The sequence below is a fragment of the Megalobrama amblycephala genome, linkage group LG10, assembly GCF_018812025.1.
Source record: "Megalobrama amblycephala isolate DHTTF-2021 linkage group LG10, ASM1881202v1, whole genome shotgun sequence".
In the NCBI taxonomy this organism is placed as follows: Eukaryota; Metazoa; Chordata; class Actinopteri; order Cypriniformes; family Xenocyprididae; genus Megalobrama; species Megalobrama amblycephala.
In genome coordinates this window covers 25,906,028-25,922,776 of record NC_063053.1, presented here as the reverse complement: position 1 = coordinate 25,922,776, position 16,749 = coordinate 25,906,028, and the positions used below count along the sequence as shown (strand labels likewise).

The 16,749-nt window shown below is 41.3% G+C and overlaps 1 protein-coding gene across 2 annotated transcripts in view; it reads left to right on the top strand.

The window, feature by feature from the left end:
- Positions 1-16,749, top strand: part of loxl4 (lysyl oxidase-like 4) — a 55,253-nt gene that overhangs the window by 13,283 nt on the left and 25,221 nt on the right. For both annotated transcript variants that reach the window (XM_048205569.1, XM_048205567.1), the window contains exons 2-6: positions 1,025-1,340; positions 4,432-4,757; positions 5,033-5,247; positions 15,010-15,048; positions 15,869-16,082. In XM_048205569.1, the coding sequence (XP_048061526.1) occupies positions 1,046-1,340; positions 4,432-4,757; positions 5,033-5,247; positions 15,010-15,048; positions 15,869-16,082 (1,089 nt within the window). In that variant the 5' untranslated portion in view covers positions 1,025-1,045. The remainder of the gene's footprint in view (positions 1-1,024; positions 1,341-4,431; positions 4,758-5,032; positions 5,248-15,009; positions 15,049-15,868; positions 16,083-16,749) is intronic.

Here is a 16,749-nt window from a genome sequence, read left to right as displayed (position 1 = left end):
GTAAGTGCATAGTGTCTATTGCGTGATTTGGGAAGCAACTTAAGATTTAAAAAATTGTAAATAAAATGTATTTTATTTGATTAGATTAGTTTTCATGATGCAAAAAAAAAGTAGATTTATTGTCTTTGTACAAAATATAATTTGTAGGGCTGCACGATTTATCACGATTAAATTGCGATTATTTTATGCGCAGCTTGTCAGAGCTGTACAGCTCTGTGATCAGTAGTAAATGCTTCTCCATCTGAAAGCCAGAGGGCGCTCTTTTGCAGAAACTCTAAATATGCCCTGCCACAGAAGTAGATAACATACATCATATCGCTGTAGCTGAATAGACAGAAGATTGAAACACTTTGATTGATTAAACATGACTAATAAATACACGACTGCCTTATTCTGTGTAAGAAGCCACATAAACTCACAGAATGATGTTCAACTGTCGTTATGAAGTGAGTTTGGAGTAAAAACATGTTATTAAATGTTGTCTTTTGTTTGACAAGATGTTAATAAATGCTTTTCATGTCTGGAAAGATGTCTGACACGTGTTGCTTTCAATGTACATTATAAGTGACTCAAACTAGCAGTGATTTCAGATGGATTAGCATTTGGAGCATTTTTAAGCAGTAATCGCGTTTAAGTTCAATGTTATTTTTCGTATCGTGCGTAAATCGTGCAGCCCTAATAATTTGTGACATTTTTCTTTTGATGCTGAAGTGAAATGTGGCCCTGTTAGACTTTGTTAGTCTTTCCCAAATTATCTTATTAACAAAGTTGTTTACTGTTCTGCTATTTTTAAACCTTCCCATTAAAAATCACTTTTGCAAAATATGTCTACAAAAAGACTCGAGTCATATCAGTAGCTTTTGGTTTTATTTTACATGTAGTGGGTCACCTCTTGGAGGCAGCCATGTTGAGATCACATGATCAGTCGAGTACTACTCAATCTATCTCTGTCACTTCTAAATTACTGTTAATTTCATTTAGTAGTTGATTTAGTAACAAGGATCCCTGTTGTTTTCTATTCCAGAAGCCTCACCTGTGTGAAATCATGATTGGGGCCATCTGTCCCTTGTATGTTCTTCTCTTCGCGCTCCTCTTTTTGTGCACGGATGCACGTCCCGAATCGCCCGGCCGGTCAAGGCGTGCTCCTGCTGCCAAAGTGCGACTGGCAGGTCTCGGCCACAGAGAAAACGAGGGACGAGTTGAAGTCCTGCACAACGGGACGTGGGGCACCGTTTGCGATGACGAGGTCGACATTAAACTGGCCAATGTGGTGTGCAGGGAACTGGGTTTCCAAAGTGGCATAACATGGGCGCACAGTGCCAAGTACGGAGAGGGAGAGGGTGAGTGAATTTCTCTACTAACCACTTAGCATTCCTAAAGTCTCTTTTGAAAGGTGGTACAGTGGCATGCTAAAAGGTTATAAGATATGCACTGTGGGTAATGAATCTCTTTTGACTCAAAAATTAAGATTCTGTTATCATTTACTCACCTTCATTGTTGTCCCAAACCTGTATGACTTTCTTTATTTGGTAGATGTTTAGCAGAATGTCAGTGCTGCTCTTTTCCTTACAATAAAAATGAATGATGACCAATAGCCGTCATGCTCCAAATTTGAGTTTTTGGGTTAATTATCCCTTTAAGTATTTAAGACAGTTGCTGTCTGAATAGCTGAGGTTTAAGAGTTTTATTCTCTGTTATTTTCACATTTAACTGTGGATTATGTGAAAGACTTGAGTTGAGCGCAATTGTGTATGAGGCGCATTGCTGTTTTAAATAGCTGTTTCTCACTAGTGCAAGTGCACAGAGCTACTGTTCTTTACATCGCCCAAATCGCTCCCTGTAATTTCACTTTAAGGCAGCTATAAAGACAGCCACTAACCCAAAGCATGTATAACACTTAGTTGGCAAGACAACACTGTCATTAAAACTAAAACAAACCCTTCAGACAGCTGCACCAGAGCTCTTTTGTAATGCTTTTGATGGTGACACTTCTTTCCCATATTAAAGAAGTATTGTGTACATGAAGTCTGCAGACTTTTGATGTATACTTATATGTTATGTACCATTTCTTAAAAAAAATCTTTTATGACAATTATAGAGCTATTGGTAGTGTTTTGCTTAAAAGTAGTTCACTCAAAAATTGGCATTATTTACTCATCCTCATGTCGTTCCAAACCTTTCTTCTGAACACAAAAGAAGTTTTAATACGGATTGCTTTTTTTAAAGGTTCCCTAGATTCAAAAATTTAATTTACCTCGGCATAGTTAAATAACAAGAGTTCAGTACATGGAAATGACATACAGTGAGTCTCAAACTCCATTGTTTCCTCCTCCTTATATAAATCTCATTTGTTTAAAAGACCTCAGAAGAACAGGCGAATCTCAACATAACACCGACTGTTACGTAACAGTTGGGGTGTACGCCCCCAATATTTGCATATGCCAGCTCATGTTCCCAACATTATGAAAGGCATTAGACAAGGGCAGAACGTCTGGATCTGTGCAGAGCTGAATCAACAGACTAGGTAAGCAAGCAAGGACAATAGCAAAAAATGGCAGATGGAGCAATAATAACTGACATGATTCATGATAACATGATATTTTTAGTGATATTTGTAAATTGTCTTTCTAAATGTTTCGTTAGCATGTTGCTAATGTACTGTTAAATGTGGTTAAAGTTACCATCGTTTCTTACTGTATTCACGGAGACAAGAGCCGTCGCTATTTTCATTTTTAAACACTTGCAGTCTGTATAATGCATAAACACAACTTCATTCTTTATAAATCTCTCCAACAGTGTAGCATTAGCCGTTAGCCACAGAGCATAGCCTCAAACTCATTCAGAATCAATGTAAACATCAAAATAAACACTGTACTTATGCGATTAGACATGCTGCATGACGAACAATTTGTAAAAATTTGAGGGTTATATTAGCTGTTTGAACTTTTTTTATGTTGTTTAAGGCAAGCGCGAGCTCGTGGGGCGTGGAGCACCAGATTTAAAGGGCCACACACCCTGAATCGGCTCATTTCTAATTATGCCCCAAAATAGGCAGTTAAAAAATGAATTTAAAAAAAATCTATGGGGTATTTTGAGTTGAAACTTCACAGACACATTCAGGGGACACCTTAGACTTATATTACATCTTTTAAAAAAAAGTTCTAGGGCACCTTTAAAGTCATTTACAGTGATTTGAGACTGAAGCTAAAAAATGTCAAAAGCACCATAAATGTCTTACAAAAGTGGTCCATTCAACTTGTGCATTGTATTTCAAGTTTTCCAAACAGATACGATAACTGTATGTGATGAACAGACCAAAACTGAAGTCATTACTCATTGATAATCTTCTCCTTGAATGCTAATCAACTCGAGAACCATATAAGTCTGATACTAAAACTAATGATTCACACCAGTTTTGAACTGGATCGACTGATTCACTGGAAATATTTGATCTTGATTTGAAATATCAGGGTTTCCAGTGAAAAACGACTTCAATTTTGATCTGTTCATCACACAAAACATAAAACAAATGACTTAAGAAGACTTGTAATATATGAGTTGAATAGACAAATTTTACCATACAAAAATTTAACAATTCACCTTTTATATTGAAGCGAGACAGTTATTCAGGCTTGGAACAACATAGTTTCTTTTTTGGGTGAACTGTTCCTTTAAAGTGCCCATATTATTCCTATTTTTGTTTTTGCTTTGCTTTATATTTCTCCTAATATACAGAACATTGCAGCATCAACTTTTTTCCTCACAGTGTCTGAAATGCTTCAATCAAGAATTCAGTCACTCTAAACCCCTCCTTTCCTAGATCCTACTCTACTCTGATTGGTCAAATTGCCCAGTCTGTTGTGATTGGTCAACCACTTACAGTGTGCGTCGGAAACAAAACGGTCATTACCATACAATAATACCAGAAGTTATGGCATCGGTTTAACATTAACAATTCAAGTCCTCATCCTTTGAAAGTGCACGCGAAGAGTATTTGCTTTTGTAGCACAGAAAACAGTGTCTTCTCGACATGTTGACAACACAAACCAACTTTTCCAGGCTTCAGCTACAAACTACAGTTTTTGAGGGCAGGGCAAAGTAGATATTGTTCGCAACAGCCAATGAGGACCATAGGCTGGCATTATGCAAATTTGTTACAAACTTGCATAGGTTTGAGCAGGGAGTAAGACCAAAATTACTAATGACTCATTTCAGGCAGTTCAGAAACAGTTATTTCTGTCAGGAGAAAATAACTCCATTTGTTGTGCACTTTGATCTTTGAAACTTTACAAGACATTTTACATTCACAACCAACTATATTGCACACTAAATGAATAGTAATAACTGAAAAAGCATAATAAGGGCACTTTAAGACAAAAAACTGATGTTTTATTCATCTAGTGCTTTTGTAACCTGTAACATCTGCCACAGGCCCCATTTGGATGGATAACGTGAGGTGTGAAGGAACAGAGAAAACTCTGAAAGACTGCAAGTCGAACGGGTGGGGTGTTCATGACTGCAAACACTCTGAGGATCTCGGGGTGGTCTGTAGTCCAGAAAGAAGGCTGGACCAAGTGCATCCTGGAGTCACCAGAAGAGGGCACACCATTGCTCTCAGACCAAATGCAGTCACCTCGAACCGTTGGCAGGACATTTACTCCAGTTCAAGGACATCTGCACATCTCAGGCAAGGCAATGGACATTCCCAGGATCATACCAGATGGGATCAATTCTCCAGACAGCAGTTCCATAATCCGGTAAACAGAGATTGCAGTAGATCTGAAATGTTTATCGTTAACCCTGTGTCAACTAGGTTTTTACCAACCTACCTCGAAATATAGTGTACTAGTTGCAATTGAGCACGTTTTTAATACTTTTATAGACCATTTCTGCCATTTTTATACATGACACATACAAAGAACGCAGGGTTTTGATCAATATGAGGGTAAATAATGATTTTTCATTGTTGGGCAAACTATTCCCATTGCAGGTATGTTCATGAGAAAATGTTGTGTTTTCCATCTTCCTCTAGTCTGCCAGTAGGGTGAAGATTGAGGAAGTCCGTCTCAAGCCTGTCTTGATGGTTACAAAGAGGCGCACTCTTGTCACGGAGGGTGTGGTGGAAGTAAAGCATGCTGGGAGATGGAGACAGGTGTGTGATAAAGGCTGGAGTCTGAATAGCAGCAGAGTTGTGTGTGGGATGCTTGGATTTCCTGATGCGGAGCAGCCCAACATGAACACCTACAAGTGAGTCCTGCACTTCTAATGAAAAATACAACTGTGCACTGGCATTAGTCTCTGTGGTTTTGGTCCTAAGATAATTAGTATTATATTAAAACCCAACATTTAGCGCTAATTCACTGTTATTGGATGATGTTAGTTTTGTAAATTTCATTATGTTAGTACAGGGTTTCCCAGACTTTTGACTAACAACATAAAATCTGGTCCAGACTGCAGCATATTCTGGCCAAAAACTGCCCACTTGGTCAGGAAAAGACTGTCTGGCTCACATGTAGCTGAACTGTAGCAGCCAGCAACAGTTTTATTTTTACATGCTGTTTAAGTAAGGGTCTGTTATGTTTTTGAATGTTTTTGAAGTCTCTTCTGCTCACCAATGCTGCGTTTATTTGATAAATACAATAAAAAGAGAGATATTGTGAAATATTATTACAATTTAAAATGTAATTTATTCCTGTGATGCAAAGCTGAATTTACTCCAGTCTTCAGTGTCACATGATCCTTCAGAAATCATTCTAATAGATTTATATGATTGTTTTCAGGGTTCTTTGATGAGTAGAAAGTTCAAAAGAACAGCATTTATCTGAAATCTTTACTGTCACTTTTGATCAATTAAATGCATCATTGCTGAATAAAAATATTTGATATATACAGTGCTCAATGTAAATGAGTACACCCCCTTTGAAAAGTAACATTTTAAACAATCTCAATGAACACAAAAACAATTTCCAAATTGTTGACAAGACTTATATAACAGTTTTATATAACATCTGTTTAACTTATAACATGAAAGTAAGGTTAATAATTGTAAGGTTAATAAGTTTTACTCAAATTAGGGTGATGCAAAAATGAGTACACCCCACTGAAAGACTACAAATGTAGTCTAATTTAACAAGAATTCAACCACAGGTGAGTCTAATTATTCATTACACAGGTGTCCAGCAGACAGTTGACTATAAAAGGGTGTTAAAACCCCTTCCCATTTCATGCTGTCAGCAATGGCATAACATGGAAGAGAAATGTCACAAAACCTGAGAAAGAAAATAATTTCTTTACACCAGAAAGATGAAGGCTACAAGAAGATCAGAAAAACTTTACTTATCAGTCAGAATACTGTAGCAAAAGTAGTACAAAAATTAAAAAAAGACGGAACTGCAACCATCTCACGGAGATGTCCAGGTCGTCCACGGAAGTTAACACCTCGACAGGAGCGTCTTCTGATGAGAAGAGTTGAAGAAAATCGGCATGTAAGTTCACTGCAGTTATCTAAAGAAGTAGAAAGCCAAACTGGGGTGACTATTTCCCGTGACACAATCTGCAGAGGAATGGCATGCATGGGTGCCGTCCACGAAAGCAACCTCTCCTAAAGCCCAGGCACAAAAAAAGCCCACCTAGAGTTTGCCAGGGCCCATGCTGACAAAGATGAAGACTACTGGGACTCTATACTCTGGAGTGATGAGACCAAGATAAATGTTTTTGGAACTGATGGCTTCAAAACTGTATGGTGTCGTAAAGGTGAGGAATACAAAGAAAAATGCATGGCGCCTACAGTGAAACATGGTGGTGGCAGTGTCCTTATGTGGGGCTGCATGAGTGCTGCTGGTGTCGGGGACATCATGAATTCACAGATGTACTGCTCTATACTGAAAGAGAAGATGCTACCATCACTCCGTGCCCTTGATCGTCGTGCACTTTTCCAACATGACAATGATCCTAAACACACATCTAAGGCCACTGTTGGATTTCTGAAGAAGAACAGGGTGAATATGATTCAGTGGCTCTTGATCTGAACCCAATCGAACACCTATGGGGAATTCTGAAGAGACAAGTTGAGCATCACTCTCCATCTATCATCCAGTCTCTAAAAGAGGTCATTCTTGAAGAATGGAAAAAGATAGATGTTGCAAAATGTCGCCAACTTGTTTATTCCATGCCTAGAAGTCTTGGTGCTGTCATTAAAAATCATGGAGGCCAGACAAAGTACTAGATGTAGTAGTATTTTTGTGGGGTGTACTCATTTTTGCATCACCCTAATTTGAGAAATGTGTAATCTAAGTTATATTATTAACCTTACTTTCATGTTATAAGTTAAACAGATGTTATATAAAACTTAGTCTTGTCAACATTTTGGAAATTGTTTTTGTGTTCATTGAGATATTGTTTATATATATATATATATATATATACACGAAAAAGATACTGAACCTTAATTATTTCAATGTCAATTTCAGTGTAATTTAAGGAAAAATATAGAGACTGGTACCTGTTCTTCAAGGGATCCTATCTTTTTTTCCCCCTTGTTTTGTTTGTTTTGGATTTGCTATGTTTGTTGGACCACACAGGATGTAGTGAGGATCATATTGTATGTATAAAAAGTTCATTTCTAAGCACAGAACGATGTTTGTCTCTGCATGTAGTGGAAAGTGAAAGATTCACCTCCTCTGTTGGTTGGAATAGCACGTCTGTTTCCCTTATCTCTGTTCCCCAGGCACCTTTCACAAACCTGAGCACTTAAGCAATGATTAAAAGATCTTTCAAAGGTACTGATGCTATCTGGACCCCAGTGTTACTAAAATGAACGGTCTGTTCTGAACGCTTAGATTTAAGTAAGAAGTCTAATATTCCTGCTGATTGTTATTGGAAAGGGACATCAGTTTAAAGCCTTCAAAGTGTCTGTTGTTAGAGAAAGAGTTTCAGGTTTGTTTAATGATTTTATTGACATTGTCACCCTTGACTTTCTCCTGCCTCCTCACAGAATGGTTCCCTAAACAGTATTCCCAGCCAAGCTGTACTGTCACAGCTTTGTCTTTATTAGTCAGCTCTTTTAATTATGTAAAGGGAAGATTACTGTTGGGAGTTTCTGGGCTGTATTTCACCCTTAGCTCTTACTCTAAAAGGGCATTTATTCAGGTTGTCTTCAGATCTCTGTATACAGTACACATAACAATGATGGTACAGTGAATACAAGTCTACTGGAGCTAGATGCCTACAGACAGGATACAGGATATGCATATTTAGAGATCTTTTAGAGAGCAAAAATACAGAATCAGAGATGACAAGGTTCATTACTGCTCTTTTTAAAAAAAATTTTTTGGAGCAATCATGTGCTCATGTTTGTTGTCTTTACGTACCTACATATCTACCTATCAACCTTTTTACCAGCCTACTTATCCACCTATCTAAAGTATTTATCTGCCTTATTACTTATTTTCTTTTCCTGCTAGCTACTTACCCAATTACCTACCCATCTGTCTACCTATCTTTTTACCATTCTAGTATTAGTTTACTATCCTTGTCCCTATCTCACCTACTTAGTCAACCTATCATTCACTTACTTGCCTAGTTGCCAACCTATCTTTTTACCTTCCTGCCCCTACCTACCTACTTTTTTAAAACAACTTTACTTTTCCACATATCCACCAATCTACTTGCTGTACTTAGCCATATATAGTATCGACCTACTGTACCTTCCTGTTTATTTTCTTCCCCTCCTACCTGCCTGCTCAGATAACTACCCATCATTTACCCAATTGCCCACATTACCTTCCTTCCTACCTACCTACCTACCTACCTACCTACCTTTTTTCCTTAACTAACTACTTATCCACCTATCGACAGTATCTATCTGCCTGCCTACTTATTTTCATCTCCTGCCACCTAGTTATCTACCTACTGTACCTATCAATCTTTTTACCATCCTAGTTATCTACTTACCTGCCCCCTAGGGGCAGTTGTGGCCTAATGGTTAGAGAGTCGTACTTGTAACCCGACAGTTGCGGGTTCGATTCTCAATACCGGCATGAAATGACTGAGGTTCATTAATGTTGTTCACTACTCACTACTCCTAAAGTGTGCACTAACTTGGATGGGTTAAATGCAGAGGACAAATTCCGAGTATGGGTTACCATACTTAGCATTCTCATGTCACTTTCACTATTTCACTTTACTTAGTCAACTACCTACTTACCTACATATCTACCTATTTTTTAGCCTCCTACCTACCTGTCACAGTACCCTTGTTTCCCTGGACTTCAATTCCCAAGATCCTCCTGTTCTCCACACCTGCACTCACTTCCCTCGTCAGCTCCTCATCAGCACTCATCACCTGCACCTGGACTCTATTGTTAGCACTCCTATATAATGCACTCACTCCCTGCACTCCTTGTCCGTTCTCTGTTTATGTTAAGTGTATGTTTGGTTACTCCTTGCCCGTGTTGATTAAAGTATTGTCTATAACTGTGGAAATCCGTATCTGCCTCATCTCTACACCACCATACCGTAACAGAAGAACGGACCAATACAGTTTGGATTTTCCACAAAAAAAAAAAAAAATGGAGACTTCCACCAGCTCCCTGGCTCCTGCTCCTCCAAGGCCTCTCTCCCATCTGGCAACTGGCGATCGGCTCATCGGGCTTCTTCAGGTGGGTCGTTCGCTGGAAAGGTATGTGGAGGAGTTCGTTGAGCTTGCTTTCTTGTCTGACTGGCCTGAAGCATGTTTAATCTCCCTGTTTCTGGATGGACTGGACGACAACACTATCCGTTTTGATGAACCTGATTATCGTTTCTCCTTAAGCGAAACAATCAATTTTATTTTGTGGTTAAATGGCTCCAAATTCTTCGTGGATGAGGTTCAGGATAAGTGTATGTCTCCAGTCCATCCAGAAACACGGCTGGCCGGGCCAGTCAGTCAACCTCCGTCTTCCTCCGCATACCCCTCCAGCGAACTCCCTGCCTGCCCCATGCTGGACCCACATTCCTCTACTGGGCCCAGTAAGCGGAGGAGGAGGAAGAAAGCGGCTCCAGTCTCTCCAGAGCCCGCTCCAGTCTCTCCAGAGCCCGCTCCAGTCTCTCCAGAGCCCGCTCCAGTCTCTCCAGAGCCCGCTCCAGTCCCCACAGAGCCAGCTCCAGTGCCTGTGGGGATTTTAATTGTATTTGAGGGGATGAACGAGCCCGCTCCAGCCCTTTCCGAGCCTGCAGCTCCACCCCTGTGCGAGCCACCAAGTGAGGTGGCCTGGCTTATAGACTTTTGGACAGAGCCAAGTTCTCCAGTCTCCGCCGAGCCAAGTTCTCCAGTCTCCGCCGAGCCAAGTTCTCCAGTCTCCGCCGAGCCAAGTTCTCCAGTCTCCGCCGAGCCAAGCTCTCCAGTCTCCGCCGAGCAGGCCGCTCCAGTCTCCGCCGAGCAAGCCGCTCCAGTCTCCGCCGAGCAAGCCGCTCCAGTCTCCGCCGAGCAAGCCGCTCCAGTCTCCGCCGAGCAAGCCGCTCCAGCCGCCGCCGAGCAAGCCGCGCCAGTCTCCGCCGCCGGGCAAGCAGCGCCAGTCTCCGCCGCCGAGCAAGCAGCGCCAGTCTCCGCCGCCGAGCAAGCAGCGCCAGTCTCCGCCGCCGAGCAAGCAGCGCCAGTCTCCGCCGCCGAGCAAGCAGCGCCAGTCTCCGCCGCCGAGCAAGCAGCGCCAGTCTCCGCCGCCGAGCAAGCAGCGCCAGTCTCCGCCGCCGAGCAAGCAGCGCCAGTCTCCGCCGCCGAGCAAGCAGCGCCAGTCTCCGCCGCCGAGCAAGCAGCGCCAGTCTCCGCCTCCGAGCCCTCAGCTCCAGCCGCCGCCGAGCCCTCAGCTCCAGCCGCCGCCGAGCCCTCAGCTCCAGCCGCCGCCGAGCCAGCCGCTCCTACTATGAACTGTGTGTTTGTATCCTCCAACCCAAAGACTGTTTTCCCTCCCTGCCTCCCTCTCCCGCCTCCTTCCATTTGTCTCTACACGTCACCTCCACCTCAAGCCCCCTCGCCCAGATCTCCACCTCGGACCTCTGGGCGATTACCTACACCCTGGCTCCAACCTCCCTCGTCTCCACCGTTGCCCATCAGTCCTCCAGCCTCACAAGTCTCCATCCTGCCCCCGTTCACACCTTGGTCCCTCGTCAGCCTGCCCTCCCCTCTGGACTGCACTCCTCCGTCTCCGCTCCGTCCCTCCGTCCCTCGTTTCCAGTTGGCTTCCTCACTCCCCCTGGTGTTCACTCTGTTGTCTGTCGTCTGTGTTCAACTGCGGCCTTCTGGAGCCCCGGCTGCGCTTCGGTCGGTGGAGCCGCTGGTTCCGCCATCTCCCGCCGGTCCTTCAGCGCCGCCTGGGCTCGGCGACAATTCGGCTTCGGCTCCTGACCCGCCATGGCTGCCCGCTGCACCTGACCCGCCATGGCTGCCCGCTGCACCTGACCCGCCATGTATGCCCGCTGCATGTCTGCCCGCTGCACCTGACCCGCCATGGCTGCCCGCTGCACCTGACCCGCCATGGCTGCCTTCAGCCCCTGACCCGCCATGGCTGCCTTCAGCTCCTGACCCGCCATGGCTGCCTTCAGCCCCTGACCCGCCATGGCTTTTGAACCTGCCCTGGAGACCTCCACTCCAGTTTGCTCCTACCCCTGCACCAGCTTGAGGTCTCCAGGGCGCCCGCCCCCCTCCCGGTTGTTTCATCTACGGCGCGAGGACGCGCCTACCGGGAGGGGGGGGTAATGTCACAGTACCCTTGTTTCCCTGGACTTCAATTCCCAAGATCCTCCTGTTCTCCACACCTGCACTCACTTCCCTCGTCAGCTCCTCATCAGCACTCATCACCTGCACCTGGACTCTATTGTTAGCACTCCTATATAATGCACTCACTCCCTGCACTCCTTGTCCGTTCTCTGTTTATGTTAAGTGTATGTTTGGTTACTCCTTGCCCGTGTTGATTAAAGTATTGTCTATAACTGTGGAAATCCGTATCTGCCTCATCTCTACACCACCATACCGTAACACTACCTACCTACCTACATTTTTACCTGCCTTATCTACCTTCCTACAGATACTTCCTTACAGTTAACATTTTCGGTTAACTACTTATCAATTACGTAATTGCTATATACTGTAGCCTATCTACCTTTTTATCTACCTTCCAAACTTTTTACCCAAACAAGTTCTCCACCTATCCACTATATCTACAGTATTTGCCTACTTCCCTACTCATTTTCTTCCCCTCCTCCCTACCTACTAACCTTCTTATTGTGTAGCACAAGCACATTTTTATTCCATGAACTTGCTGAGCAGTAAATCCATCAAACTCTGAGGAGGTTAATAATATGGTTAGAAATAGTTAACCTAACAGTTACTACCTGTTGTTCTCATTCATGTTCTCGCTTCCTTTTCATTGTTGCCTTATTTTGCTCCTCTTATAGGATGCTGTTGTGGTTCAGAGGCATTTTTGAGTTACCACACTCACGGCACAACTATTTCATTCCCATTGTCTGAATGGACTTTGGCCATGCTGGCATGTCGTCCTATGTGCTCATTATAAAAAGCACCACCTTAATCTTATGGGTCTGCGGCCTCCAAGCTTTTTTAGGTTTGTGCTGGGGCGTTATAAGTGTTGTGCAAGCTTTCTGCTGATGATTCCCCTAAGGTCTGTCTGCTGTTGCATAACAATATGTCCTGATAAATGTTCTTGAGCATTAAGCAATTTTCAATTTTTTTATGCTCTAAAAAAAGGAATTTCTTACCCATTAGATAAGACCGTTGACAGGTTTGTTATCTTTTTAGGCTCTGTACCCTTTTTCCTGATAATCCTAATCTTGAGGTCACAGGAACACTTAAGCAAGCTTTTGTTTATGCATGACTCAAAGACATGCCACAAACAGCAACTTGAAGATGCAGTTTGAACTTAAATTAGAGCTTATAGAGCTAGCTGTGGCTTTCGTGGCTTACATCCTAGGGAATCTCCATTTGGCTCTTTCTCGTCTGTGAGCATGCCCAGTACCTGACCTCACCATGTAGTACGTGCATTTTGTTAAGTCTCCAAAGAGCACCAGACTTGGCAGATGTACTGAAGAGCGATCCCTCACGCTTCCACTCAGCGTCTCAGAGATCATGAGCCACCCCACCCTGACACTGCTTCTTCTGGATCCTCCGCTGAAGATGCTGTAATTAAATGTTGGGCCCCTCAGAAGATTTCCACGTTTCTGGCGAGTAAGGGAAAGGCAGATTACAATTATAGCTGCGCCCTTTGGCTGCTGTGTCAGCAGGACACACTCTGTGTCACAGAGGAAACTGAAAGACTTAAACCACAATTCAGGCTCAAATATCCTTAGACGAGCATCTCAAAAAATGAAATAAAATATTTTAATGTTTCAGATTCTGTCCTTCCAGTATAAAGCAGTGCCCCAGTCAGACTGTGTTCAGAAAGAAAAAATCACTTTCTATATTCATGAAGTTTGTACTATAATATTTGGCTCAGTGTTATTTAATTGCAGACTTTAAACTTATTTTGAACAAATTGTCAGTCCATTGATCATTCGAAGTATAAAAGTGGATTTTAATAACAACCAACCCTGGAGACTTAAAAGTGCCTGATGTTGAAGAAACCTTTTCATGAAAACTTGGCTTGTATTGCATTATGCAATGAATGTAGAGATTGATCCTTTAGCTGCACTATATTTAGGATGCATTCTCAATATATTAGATTTGAGTGCCCTATTGCTTAAATAAACAGCATTACTAAGATGTAGTAAGAGAGAGAAAGAGTTTTATGTGGATGTGTATAGACTAATGCTTAAAACAGTGGCATGATTGTTGTCTCCAAACAGACCAGTTCTCTCTATCATTAAGTTTTCTTGGTTCAGCAGTAAACCAAGGGTGGAACTCTTGGACTAATTACATGAGCAGGTGGGTATTTCAGTGGCAGCAACTGTAAGAACAAATGAAAAATAAATAAATAAAAATAAGTAATGATGTGTTTGTGTGTGTTGTGTATGTAGTTATTGTCTAATGTATCTCTTCATATTCAGAGCAGTACAATTGATGTATAAAAGGACAACTAAATATATAAAATTTATTTATTTATTTGAATATCAACTGTAAATGATCATTAAGCTGGAGTTCTGTAGCTTCAGACTTGAATGTTACCCTGCTACAGAGTGTCATATGGTAGAAACATCTAGAATATTTTATGAGGTCATTAAACTGGAGATTCCACACAGAATTTGACTTCAGTTTCTTTTCTGTTGACTGATATTCCCTCTTGAATTTCATTCGATAAGACGGTTCCGTCAGGAGAATGAGTCTATTAAATCTGTATTGAATTTACATATTTTGAAAATCCTTATTTAAGTAGACATTTGATAAACTATTTTGTGTGTGCAGTCAGAAAAACAGATTCAGCAAAATCAGAATAAAATCCTTGGGGTTACCAGCCCAAATCTTTAGTAACTACCACATTTAGTTGGACAGACGGTGGATGATGACAGTGATTATATAATGTGTCACTGATGACAGGTGCATTAGAGGGCAGGTGTTTATGGGTGGATCTCTCCCTCTCCCTCTCTTTTTCTCTCTCTCACTTTCTCATTCTGTCATTGAGTATAAGTTTGTCTCAGTTCGTTTTTTGGGAAGTCTTACTGTGCCCATTCCGGGATACCAACATGCCAGTGGAAATATCTGTTTATAGAATGTACATATTTGAAGGCCAGTTTAGTGGTAGAATAAGTTAAAACATATGTGCTTTGATGTCTGTGTCTGTGGTCCATACATTTTATTATTATAACAGCAATGTAAACAGAAGAATCTTTTTGAATAAAGACACAAATGGGAATGAACTTGGAATAGTGAGTTTTTACTCTAACTCTGGTTTATGTCTTTCTATTCATTTATTTTACATTATTTCCAGTATTTTTAAATATTATTTATATTATTAATATTATTTTGATATTATTAACAGCATCTTTTTTCAAATTTTTACAACATGTATTTTTTTCCATTTACAGAAAAATATGGGATAAAAAAGTCAAGGATTCAACAACCAGGTGAATTCACTTTATGCTTCTTTGCCGAATATCTACATGCACACTAAAGCATATTCCTTTACATCAGAACATCCTCTTAAAGGATTAGTCCACTTTCAAATAAAGTTTTCCTGATAATGTACTCATCCCCATGTCATCCAAGATGTTCATGTCTTTCTTTCTTCAGTCAAAAAGAAATTAAGGTTTTTGATGAAAACATTCCAGGATTATTCTCCTTATAATGGACTTCAATGGCCTCCAAACGGTTGAAGGTCAAAGGGCTTCAAAGGGCTTTAAATGATACCAGACGAGGAATAAGGGTCTTATCTAGCGAAACGACGCCTTCCCTATTCTACTTATGGAAAAAATGGAACTGGTGCTGCGTTTGTTCCGTAAGTAGAATAGGGAAGGCGTAGGACATACAGCTTAAGCTTTTTGAAGAATACAAAAGTGCGGTTTTAGCGGAAGCACTTGGAAGTCGATCATTTGTTTATATAAAGCATATACATTTACATTTTTTTAGAAAATGACTGATCGTTTCGCTAGATAAGACCCTTATTCCTCTTCTGGTATCGTTTAAAGCCCTTTGAAGCTGCACTGAAACTGTAATTTTGACCTTCAACCGTTTGGAGGCCATTGAAGTCCACTATAAGGAGAATAATCCTGGAATGTTTTCATCAAAAACCTTAATTTCCTTTCGATTGAAGAAAGAAAGACATGAACATCTTGGATGACACGGGGGTGAGTAAATTATCAGAAAAAATTTATTTGAAAGTGAACTAATCCTTTAATTTATCTCTTAATAACTTATATTGTTCTTGTGAACTATGATGTCTCCTAGATTGAGTCAGATGACCAAGAAGAAGGGATTCTGGGTTGAGAAAGTACATTGTCTGGGCACAGAGCCTAGCCTGGCGGAGTGCCACGCCCAGCTGTCAATCCCTCGAAGCCCCGTCCCCTGTAAGAATGGTCGCCATGCTGTGGCCCGCTGTGTCCCAGGACCACAGTTTGCTCGAATGTCCTCTGGCAGACCCCAGGCACCTCACCCTGTGCAGGTAATTCATGTTCAGACTGCCAGCAAAAATTCGATTTGGAGGTGGCTTGAAATGCGATTCCAGTCAGATTTTTACAGATGCGTCTCAGTCTGAATGCTTTGGTTGCTCAAATCGGATTTTCGTTTTTATTGTGACACACAATGATAGCATCAAAGCCGGTGATGAAAATGCCAGCAGTATTCATATGGTATTCAGTTGTCCAAAGATTTTGGCTGTGACTACAGTGTGGAACATCACAATATCCCACCTTCTAAGTAAAAGAGCCAATTGTGGATTGATGAAGTCATCGCATCACTGCAGCTGCTGTTAGAAGCTCGCGCTTAGGACTGCATGTGCATTGGCTGGTCTATTCTAAAAAAATATGTTTTTTTAACACTATTTGAGCATAATAAACAACATTTATGGAACAGTTATTTTAATGTCAGATTTTGTTGCTGATTTGAAATATATTTAATGTGAGTTCCTCAGTCATCATTATTACATTTTAATGGGTTATACTGAATAAATAACTCAAAAATCACAAACCCCATATAACACTTATAATTACTATAATCTAATTCGACCCTCATTATGCCATTATTGAAATTAAATTTCAATAATGGCATAAATGTCCTCTGCACAAGTGTACTAAATGTAATATATTTTGGCTTTTTTGCACTGATCTACA